General features: G+C 36.9%; 1 protein-coding gene and 1 long non-coding RNA gene across 2 annotated transcripts in view; both read right to left on the reverse strand.

Annotated features, from left to right (window-relative positions):
• Positions 1-12,062, reverse strand: part of EMB2729 (Alpha amylase family protein) — a 28,034-nt gene that overhangs the window by 15,071 nt on the left and 901 nt on the right. The window contains exons 4-8 of the mRNA XM_086581804.1: positions 11,340-12,014; positions 10,551-10,723; positions 10,389-10,478; positions 2,144-2,219; positions 178-285 (exon numbers count right to left, since the gene is read on the reverse strand). Coding sequence (XP_086437930.1) covers positions 178-285; positions 2,144-2,219; positions 10,389-10,478; positions 10,551-10,723; positions 11,340-12,014 — 1,122 coding nt within the window. The remainder of the gene's footprint in view (positions 1-177; positions 286-2,143; positions 2,220-10,388; positions 10,479-10,550; positions 10,724-11,339; positions 12,015-12,062) is intronic.
• LOC147475575 (uncharacterized) lies at positions 5,795-10,057 on the reverse strand. The gene is made up of 2 exons (XR_015207304.1): positions 6,109-10,057; positions 5,795-5,983 (listed from the first exon to the last, which is right to left on the reverse strand). It is a non-coding gene; the product is annotated as an uncharacterized LOC147475575 (long non-coding RNA).

The following is a 12,062-nucleotide window of genomic DNA, read 5'->3' on the forward strand; positions in this document are numbered from 1 at the left end:
ACTTTTACTATCAGAATCAGTGAAATTTGTTAGAGCCTTGAAAAAACATTTCTGTGATTTCGCTACTATCTCAAAAGCTTTTTGGTCCGCTGCAACAGCAAAGAATAGAGCTAAACTAACTACCAGATTAACAAGAAGACAATGTAAACTAGCTGACTTAATGAACAGCATTCTTACCAGTATGAAAATAACAGTCATTTGATCCATCAAATAGTGACAAACCAACCATCTCATCAGCTGCTGAATAGGAATGAACTAAATCTAACAAGACCAGCAATCCAAGACCTGAAACAGGTAAATAAAAGGATATGATCTAGATCATTGATACACACTAAAGATAAATGGAAGAACTACTTAGTAATGTAACGTTTGGACGTCCAAAAAGTACATCTACAGTTGTCATTGAAGATGTTCAGAAATCAACAGCAACATGTTACAATGAGGAAATAAATTCTAGACTTGACTAATAAAAAAACATTCACTTTATCAACAAAGAAACAAAAATGGAAGATCCTAAGTTCCACTAAGTCAAGGACAAGAATGAGAGTTTCTCATTTCTGGGAGAGACATTTTAGGCGGGAGAGTATTCTGGTTTCGCATAGTAGAGATTCCCTATTATTATGAGGCACTGGATTCTACCTTATTGGTGGTAACAAGATTCTGTTCTGAGAAGATTAGTGGCTAGGTGGGGGACTAGAGACCCTGCTCTCCCGTTGTTGTCTGGCTTATCCAATAAGGATATATTTTCTGTCAACTCTGTTAATTTGATTCACCTATTGGTCCTATATCTCTTACTAATTTTCTAGGCCAAACCATCTAGAATTCCAAATATCCATCCAACATTTCATTTTTGTATTTTTCTTTTCTTGGAGTGCATCCTTAGTCAAAAGTTGTTTTGGGATTAAAAAATCAGGATCGTTGGATAAATTTACAACATTCTAAACAACTTTTGACAGGGATAGACATCTTGAAATGAGCTGAATTTTTGTGAGGATGATCTTTAATGTGGGGGGAACATCTCCACAAGAATTCAGTTTCAAGTTCATTGTTTTTCATGGTGGAGTCTTTTGGAGTTCATATAAACATTCCTGAATTCCCGATATGTAATTGTGCCCTGAAAATATAAAAATATACAACTCAAAAACCCGTACCACTATAAGAGCAAGTCCAATGGGGATGCTATATGGGCTGCTATTGGCCATATTGCACCCCACACATACAAAACTTGTTTCCAATGGGGGTGCTATTTGAGGTATTACTTTGGCTAGTGTTAAAAAATTTGGTAAATCTGACACCCCGTTTACCACATTCTAAAAACAGCTCACGATACAATTTGTGCTGGTCTGTACCTTATGCTAAGTTAATTGACACAGACATGTGTGTTGGTGTCCAAGACAGATCCCAATAGCACTCTCACACGGGGCACAGCTCATAGAGCTGTGTAAATTATATTATCTTTTTCACAATTTTAGTTATAACAATCTCGGACCAAAATACTTAGTCCAGTCTTGGTGTCAAGAGTATATGATAATATGCAGTTTCTAAACTATTGTTATGTACATCTTACTGGACCAGCATATAATACTATCAAGTTAAACCCTCTAAACTCTCTGACCTCCTCGCACTCGCCAGTGGTCCAAAATAGAGATGATTAGTGAACAGTTTTCGAAATGTGGAGAATAGAAGATTTAGATCTTGAACTAGGTCCAACAAACCACAATTCCATATGTATACGATGAGGTAAAGCATCAATAACCACACTTCAGTTTGAGAAAGAAGAGAAAAAACAGTTGCAGGAAGCTAAAAAACATGCATAGAATTTTCTCCTAAATACTTGAAATTTCAACCCTAGTTACTAAATCTCGGAAATTTAGACAATCCGAAATTGCATACATTTCAAGTTTTCTACTATGCCTATACTATTTAGAGGTGCTAAAATCTCTCATTATAACGTTTTTGGGTGCTAAATTTGGCATGCCTTCAATAAGAGCTAAATTGCTGATTTGGTACTTATTTTGCATGGCAAATTTAGCACACCTGTTGGACTTGCTCTAAGAGAGTAAAACCAATAACATATACAAAATTTATCAAACTGGAAGAAAAGAATTTGTTAACTGGTGAAAGACTAAAAGTTTAAGATGACCATGAGCTTCATCCACCAAATGCTTGAAATCATCAGGAGTGCCGTATCGGCTGCTAACGGCGAACAAATTTGTCACCTGCATTAATGGAAGGGAATAAAACTCAGTAATTGAATATAACAAGAATGTAATATTATTAAAAAAAAAATTAAAAAGTATTTAAAAATAAACGTAAAAGCAGGAATAACTAGAAAACCACATTTCTTTTTGAGAATAATGAGTTTAAAGTGATCACAACACAACAACATCGATAGACATACGGTCAGATCAAATATCTAAACTAGCAACTCATACAATTGCAAAAACGAGCATGGAACATACAAATACAAATTTATATTGGATGGATCATAGTCTAAGCTCAACATAATATTTATACGGGGTTACATGGAAAGAAAGAACAGAATGGATTCATGAAGGTTTAATTAATGAGTCACTTCACAATGGTCTGTCTCGGGTTTGTTTAGATAATGAGGATACGCTTCTAGGTTATGCTTCAAGTAGGATATAACAGATACTACCAGACGATAGAGTTAAAATTGAAGTAAGTTGTTCTAATTCAAATAAGGGACGTATAATTTACAGACTCCGCAACAAAGATTCGAACGAACAAGTGGCTTTTCAACATTCCTCTCGTACGGATACGATTGGAGATGCCAAATTTTATAAGACTTATTTTCTTTCAAGGAGTAGATTCAGAATTAAGGTAAGCAAGGCATAAATTCAGAATTAAGGTAAGGAATGACATATATGAAAATATAGGCTCCAACTACATTGCCTTGCCATAATCCAATCCATGTTGTATTTTTGAAACAGGTTAACCTCCTTGCTTCTCGCACGTTACAATCCTCTTCTTGGAGAGCCCCCCTTTCTCCTCGGTCCACAGAAAAATATAAAACTGGTGCTAACAATTCGGAAGAAAGGACTCACCGAGCCGGGATCACTAACTACTACTAAAATAAACAGAAAAGAGTTTTCTTTTCTACATACTTTCCCCGGTTCTGTTGCTACCGCTGGCCTTACAGGATCACTAACTAATACTAAAATAATAGAAAAGAATTGTCTTTTCAATATACTTTCCCTGGTTATGTTGCTACCGCTGGCCTTACGCAACCGAGCAAATCATTTAGATATCCCTTCAACACAACATAGGACATCGAAAGGATCTCAAATGACCCACCAAAGCACAACTGCACAAAAGCTGGGATCTTTTAGAAAACAGATTCCTTTATCTAGCTTTCACCCTTATATCCCCTACAATGGGAATTTGCAGAACTAACAGCTTATACTCTCATGTACATATTGGGGGCGTAAAAGGCCCAAAAATGTTTTATGGGGCCTTCAACTTCCACAATCTATTAAAATCAATAAAATCAACCTTGTCTGTAGCAGATCCCTTGCTATTGTCTCATGGATACTAATTACCAATAACTCATCTTTACCAGGTTAATGATCACTGCAAGACTTCTTCAGAATTTATTTGCAAACCAAAACCTATGGGGTTATATTCAACAAGAAATAAGCCAAAAGGCCCAATTTCCAATTTTAATCATAGTCTAGGACAGTTGGGTTTTGAAACCATTGATAAGAACATTTTTTGGCTTATAACTACTAGAAAAACCAGATTTCACGTTTTAATTATTAATAAGGACAGACTTGACTTTTTTTTTTTTGCTCTTTCCAATTTTACCCTTCTATATTTGGTATGCACTGACGTCTGTGCATACTTCACATACCAAGAGGTGGTATGCACTGTACATACCATTTTCTTTGTGATGTTTGGTATGCATTGACGTCTGTGCATACCACCTATCGGTATGCATTGACGTCTTTGTATACCACCTCTTGGTATGCGAGGTATGCACAGACGTCTGTGTATACCATGCAAGGTATGCACAGACATCAATGCATACTATTTTCTTGTGATGCTTGATATGCATAGACGTCGGTGCATACCATTTTATTGTGATGCATAGGTATGCACCGACGTATGTGTATACCGGGGTACCGATAAGTGGTATGCACCGACACTTGTGCATACCATTTTCTTGTGATGATTGGTATACATAGACGTCAGTGCATACCATTTTATTGTGATGCTTAGGTATGCACCGACGTCTGTGCATACCAGGGTACTATTGTCTTTTTCAGACAAAAGTCAACCTGTGTTGCATGGGTACGGGTGAGTGTCCGGTTTGGACACGGGTACGGCGATTTGGACACGGCGAGGTCGGAAAATCAAGACACGGGGACACGGCTAATATTTTAATTTAATATTATATTTTATTAAAAGATAAATTATTTTAAATAGAAAATATATATATATATATATATATATATATATATATATATAGATTTTGATAAAGCCCATTTGCCATTTAAAACAAGTTTAGATCTTGAATATAACCATTCCAAAAAAGCCCAAGCCCACATTGCTTATTAAAAGCCCCATTTAATCCTATCTATGGAAGAAAGAAAGAAAATAGCCCAAGCCCACGTCACTTATTAAAGCCCACATCACTTATTAAAAGCCCACTTCAGTACTTCTTCTTAATTGTGTTAAACAAACCCTAGATCTAGGTTGCAGCTGCCACCATGGAAGAAGATGGTGCACAGCCGACAACATCAGATCAGTCTACTCCATTTCTCTCTCTCTTCCTTCTTTCTTAATCTTCCTTCTTTCTTAATCTTTTTTAATTTTTTCTTTGAAACTGAGTATAGATTCGAATGGCGAATGTGTCGCGTCGGTGTCGGTTGTGCTATAAAATCGCCGAGTACTTGCTGAGTACTCCCTACTCAGTGCCTAGCCAATCCGGTCAGCCCATTACTCCCCATGAGTGATCGGGGACGAGAAATCGCTGAAAAATCGGACGATATTTCAATTTATGAGTACTCGGGCCCGGGCGAGTTAATAGTGTAAAATCGGGACTTTTTTTAGCCCGCGAAAAAAAAAAAAAAAAAAAAAAAAAGGTCCAAACCAAAAATTTAGGGCTTGCGAAACCAAAAAGCGCCGCGAATTGAGCGGTTCGTCTTCTCCAACAAAGACAGTGCACGCGGTTCTTCTTCTCCATTTTTTTTTTCTTCTTCTCTCACCTCTACTCACTTCTACTCACTTCTCCTCACTTCTCTTCTCATCACTTCTACTTCTCATCACTTCTGTTCTTCAGTTCTCTCTTCACTTCTACTCACTTCTCCTCACTTCTCATCTCTTTTCTTGTAATAAATAAAAAATTGTTGATTGTAATAAATAAAAAAAAATCACAGCCAAGATTAAATGATTAATGATTTCGAAAATTTTATTATTGACCCACCTAAAGTTTGTTTGAAGTAGTCAAAATTTCTGTGTTGTGGACTTGTGATGCGATGGTGTTGGAATTATTTTAGATCTGCCTTATGACTGTTATGAGTTGAAACTTTATTTGCATTATAGATTATGTGACATTGTGATTGGTTTAGTTATGAAAATGGGTTGGACTGTTGGAGATATAGAGCTGGATTGTTTCTAATTGCAGCTGTGCCGCTATGGTCCTAATTTGGGTCACTCAGATTAATTAAAAACTAAATCAGAGAATAAATAACAAAAAGAGAGCACGACCACACCAAACACTATTTGGTATCTACAATAGATATGTTTACTGATTTTTTCCTTTGAATTGTTTTTCTGAAATTTAGAGATGTCGTCTTCGAGAGCTTTCGAATGAGCCTAGAATTTACAAATATCTAACTGATACTCTGATAGTTGTAGACTTGTAGCAGACTAGCAGTCTATGCTCCGTTTCTTTGTTTCTAAGACTGCTGCTACTATAGAATTCATTTGACCCTTGTTCTGCTTCATCCCATATTGGCTGCACAAGTTCACAAAATTTTATATAAATTCTAGTGGTCAATTACCAGTTACCATATTGGTATTTTAATGTTAATTTATATGTAACATGTATTTGTAAAGAAATATAGTGTTTTAAAAAATCACCCGAGTAATCCCGATTAATCCCCGACCGAATAGACCTACTCGCTACTCGCTCCTCCACCAAGTAGCGGTTTAAAAAATCTCCCGATTAATCCCCGACCGAGTAGACCTACTTGCTACTCGCACCTCCACCGAGTAGCGACCGAGTAGCGATTTAACTGCCCAGCGATGTCGGTGTTGGTGTCGACACAGGACACACCGGAATAATAGGCGTACCCATGCAACACAGGAGTCAACTAATGTCCTTGAGAGTGTTTTTGAAATAAGGGTGGGTTTTTGGGTTAATTATTTCGGAATTTTGTCAAAATCAGCTTTGTCCCCTATATTCAATGGAATTTCAATTTCATCTCCTATGACGATATGGGTATTCCTTTTTGTGTGTAAACTTGGTTGTGTCTCAAAGAGCACAACTACTACCACAAACCCTCATACCCTTCCTGATCCCCATTTAACACCCCCCACCCCAGTAGCATCGGGCGGGTCTCTATGTGGCCTTGTACCCATTGTTAAAATCCATCCCAACTTCCTTCGCTCTTAAAAACTAAAAAGTGTAAAATAATACAATAGAATCCCAATTGATCATAAACTCTTGGAACTTGAATTGTGTTAAGCTAGCCAGCCAAAAAAAAAAAAAAACTCGCCTTGAAACAATCAAATAAACTTCAATCAAAATTATGTGCATCTCCTTGAAGTTGCATTCAGATATTCCCTGGTTCTTTTCATTCATAGTACCCAAACAGTTGCCCTAGGTAAGCGTTCCACAATCCATCTTGCCTTTGGAGAAAGGAGGCATTGTATAATGTCAACTCCTAGGGCGGAAACAAAGATTGCTTCCAAGAAAACCTCTTAGCAATTGGACATCGGACTAGAACATGATCCACATCCTCCTTAGATCCAATACGAAAAGAGCATACATTGGCTACAACCATACCTAAAGTGTCTGTGATTTGAATATACATGAGATAAGCCATCAAAGTGATGAACTCCACTCTAAAGGAATGGACGGCATCCCAATCCTTTTATATGGGATATCAGTAATAATCCCATTAGGCTTTAGCACTCTCTCTGCGTAGCTTTTAACCTAAGCAACATGAACACTTTAAGTTCTTAAAAAAATCCGTGTCGGACAGACAGACACACGGACACTCCTATCGGACTTAAAGACAAGATTTTTTTTTTTGTTTATCGGTAAAATTCAGTTTGTATTCATATGAAAATAATAAATGTTACAATGTCCGAGGGTCTAAGTAGCAAGGAGCTACCCGACCACACTTAACCTTCCCAAAACCCCAATTACACAATAATAAAAGCTCGTTCATCTCACTAGCCATCCCAATTAAACATGAAATCAACATGTTTCTCACCTATAAACAATGGAGTAGCACATGCCCAATCCAATAGGAGTTCCTTAATTTTCCCCAACTTATGCATCTCCCTTTCCTTTTGTTCAAAATCATCATGTTGCTTTGTTTTCCGAGTGTCTGTAATGGCATTAGGTAGATGATCCGCTAGCCATTTGGCTTTGTTAGAGAGTGGACCCATGATTATACTCTTGCCTCAAGCATCCTTGATATTTGATGGAGTACTCAAATTCCAAAAGTGATGAGACATTTGAGGAGGTGGTCCACATTTTCCTCCACCACCTTGCAATACTCGCACACAATGGGAATATTCATACATCGTCGATTCTAATTGTCAATGGTTTAAATCATACCCAAGTAAGCGCCCCAACAAAAGAAAGCAACTCTATGCGGGATAGAGTTTTTCCAAATCCGCTTATATGGAAAGTTGGTGATCTTTTCATTCTCCTCAAGCACCACTGTTGAATATTCCATAGCCAAAACTTTGTAAAATGATTTCACAGGAAAGGAATCAGTGTCATCCCATACCCATAATCTATCATCCGTTTCTCCAAAGTTTATACCAATTTCATATATTGCACTTAAGAGATCTTCTTATCTTCTAATCTCCTAATCATTGAGTCGCCTTCTACATGTCACGCCATTACCATCCCTCTCCCTGTGGTCCGAAATAAGTGCTTTTTTATTAGCAAATGTATACCACCCACTATTGATACCCCTCCAAAGAGTGATGCTAAACGGCATTCTAGGCTCAATAAACCACTTCCTCTTTCCCTTTCCATACTTGTCTGCCACCACTTTTCTCCATAAATGATCCCCCTTTCCCAATACCTCCGAAGTCCCTTGCCCAACAAAACTAGATTCGTAAGCAAAACATGTTTGCAACCCAAACCACCATTTTCTTTAGAAAGGCACACTATCGCATTTGACAAAGTGAATCTTCAATTTGTCACCTTCACTACCCCATAAAAATCTTTTAAATAACTTTCGAAGTGTTTCTGATGTATCTTGTTGGCGGAAGCTTCAACAATTGATGAACATCAATTGAGTTTAATAAAATAAACACCTAAATCTAGGGGTTTAAACCTTCAAACATGAAGAATAATTCACAAAGAATTAATAATTAATAATAACCCTCTAACAATGAAGACCTAGATGCCTTTATATAATAAACTTTGTTCCTAATTCTATTTAGAAACCAAAATATAAACCTTACTAATTAACCTAGATCTAAAACATATAGAAAACTTTTCTAACTTAATAAGACTACTAATAATATAATTATAACTATCTAATATTGTTCCATCTTCCATGCTCATGCATCAGTTTCACAACTCCTAAAGACTAGGTATAGTGAAAGATAATAGTTTGGAATATTAAAAGTGGGCTTGATATCAAAGTCAACCTCCCCCCTTTAGAAAAACAATTACCTTTCCACCCCGCCAAACAACAAGCAACTTTATCTATCACCTTGCTCCAAATACCTCACTATTTGCTTCTAGCTCCCAAAGGCAAATCCACATATGTAGTAGGAAAAGATTCAACACCAGACCCCAACCAATTTACAACCTCTCGCAAAGTTTCCACCTCACCCACACCATAGATTTTAAACTTTGACAAGTTGATCTTGAGGCCAGAAATCATCTCATACCAAGCAAGTAAGTTCTTTAAAGTATGAGCATTCTCCAACGTGAAAGTAGTGAAAAACATTGTATCATTTGCAAATTGCAAGTGCGATTTGGATATGGCCCCTTCCTAATTAGAAGCTCTAAAGCCACCGAGCAGACCTTCATACACCATGGAAGTCATCATCTTACGAAGAATTTTGGTGACCACAATAAACAAAAAAGGTGAAAGATGATTGCCTTGTCTTATGAAAGAAACCATGTGACACTCAATTAATTACAGATGAGAATCAAGTCATCAAGATGCAAACTCAAATCCATCGCCTCCAATCACAACCAAACCCCATCATCTCCATAACAAATTCAAGGAAATTCCACGACACATGATCGAAAGCTTTCATAATGTCTATTTTGAAAACCATGTCTCCACCACAACTTTTGTGTTTTATGCAAAAGATTTCAAACTAGGGTTTCTTCTATACCCTAAGAGCATCAAGAACACATTCCTACAAGAGATTGCTATTTGATGATATATCAATTTTTCCACAAATTCGGACCCTCAATGCGTTCTTATATTCATTTGCATCTACCACCCATTGCCAAATTCAGACCTAAAATACGTTAAAATTTAGCAACCATTGGGACGGCTAACGTTTCACCATCTCGTTTTAAGAGAATAAGAAAACACAACTTACTATTACTATATAATATGTAAAAAAACAAATTTAAAATCATTTTAAAAAAGAAAATAATTTGGTACAACACAACTTCTTCCATCCCAAAAGAAAGTTAGCAACAATTAGTTGTGTAACTAAAGAATGGTAATAATATTACTTTTAATTAGTTGTTCCCATGTCCTCCTACTTCATATAGATGTCGTGTCGGAAACTCTATATCTATGTCGGACACCGACAAACGCATACATGTCAATGTGACTTAGCTTTTAATCATAACTCAATTAGAAGAATTTACCGTATACTCTTTTGTTCTATCCCACACCAAAAAAATTCTATCTTCCTCGCCAAATTTTCTACCCTTTTGATATATAACCTCAATGAAATTAGAGACCTCTCAAACTATTAATTCCTCCTCAAGATAACATACACCTCCAATCCACGCCCACCATAGCCAAGTAGTCTTCAACTTTTGCATTCTTATTGGAGGCTACCAAATCAAAGAAGAAAATATCATAAAAAGAGACCAATGACTGGATGGCTGAAAAAAGAAGAAAAGCAATGAAGTACTTACCATCTTACAATTAGTTGAAAGGTTCAGCTAGAGAGAGAGATGATCTTACTCTATAACCAACAGTGAAATAATCTTTGTGCTCAATGACTCCCATCAACTGTATGACATTGTATCCTGCTTGCTTCACATGTGGAAGGACCTTCCAAGGAGAAAAACACACCATAATACAGCAAACTGAAGTAAAGAGGTAAACAGAAATTTCAGGAATTACCTTAAGAGTAAATTCATTAAAAGATGAAATCTTTGGCTCTGATCCACTGATGCCTACATGGCATTCATATATACGAAGAGCAGTTGGCACTTTTGGACGTAGGTTTCTCCACTTGTATGCACTTTCAGGAGGTGGTTCCCAATGCACAGCACAAGATTGCTTTCCACCTACATCTAAAAATCATTAAAAAATTTTGAATCAGTACCATGGTCTCAAATGTTCAGTATATCACAGCTATAAACCGCGACTTGGGAAAACTGGTCTAACTATATCTGCCAATATTTGACCTAAGCTCAACAATTTCACCATTTTTCAAAGGTATAGAGAGAAATATCCAATGCATTGCTCATTTCTATAGTATTTTTTGTGAACTCATATATCAAACTGTCATCAGTATTTCAAACCATAATCAGGGTATGAATCCTTGCACATCAATATGATTACGTATTTTCAGGCGAATTGTATGCCAACGGCATAAAATAAGGTTACAGCCTTAAGGTTTTCAGTTAACAGCAGCAGTAAGGAAAAGTGGAAAACAATGACACAGCCAGATAGACAATTGTTATGCTACAATCTAATGTAACTGAATAAAATCAGTAAAGAAGGTTTTGAAACACAGAGCTACAGATTCTTTAATATGACCGAGTTCCAACATGTTCACAGACTGCAGATATAGGACCTCACTTCCCCCTAACAATTCCATATTTTACATATTGCTATATCAAAGGAAATAAGAAAAAGGGATGACTTGTCCAATACAACTAACTTTTCACGACTTAAAATGCTTACCTGGAAGCACATAGGTTGCCCAAGCAGGAACTCGTTCCAAAGGCCCACTTGGAGTGTTAAAATAGACTCTGTATTTGCTGCCATGAGGAATTGCAGGAATATACTTCTTCAACCATGCTTTCCTTCCTTTACGCATCTCTAGCCAGTAAGGGAAAGGAGGCTTCTTATCCCGAAACTTCTTCTTCCATGCTGGATCAGTGATGACATCAAATATATCATATACCTTTCCAGTATCAATCACGTCACATGGAGGCAAATTGCTTGGTGGGTCGTCTTTGTGTTTTTCTTTATATGCTTTATATCTTGTTTCAGCATCCGGTATATCACCCAATTCCTCCTCAGTTTCAGGTCCATTTGGGCCAAACATTTTCTCATACAATTTTGCTGGTCCCTCAAAACGTGAATTTATGTATCTGTCCTCTCCAGGTTCCCAATATTCATCCATTTTCTTAAAAATTTCTTCCATGGTGATGCCACTATCACCTTTATCATAGTCATCCACATAATTGTACTGTTGAAAGTAATATTCGTCAGGCTTCTCTCCCTCCCTAAGTTTATCTTCTAAATAAATGGACCAATAACCATAATCATCATGCCCAAAGTGTCCCTCTCTTGCACTATCCTCTGTCGGTGACCACCCATTAAAATCACCAATCAGTGAACAATACCGAGCACCTGCATTCCACAGCACAGGTAACAACATTTCAAAGAACATATCAAAGT

This window comes from Coptis chinensis, chromosome 9 (assembly GCF_015680905.1).
Source record: "Coptis chinensis isolate HL-2020 chromosome 9, ASM1568090v1, whole genome shotgun sequence".
Lineage (NCBI taxonomy): Eukaryota > Viridiplantae > Streptophyta > Magnoliopsida > Ranunculales > Ranunculaceae > Coptis > Coptis chinensis.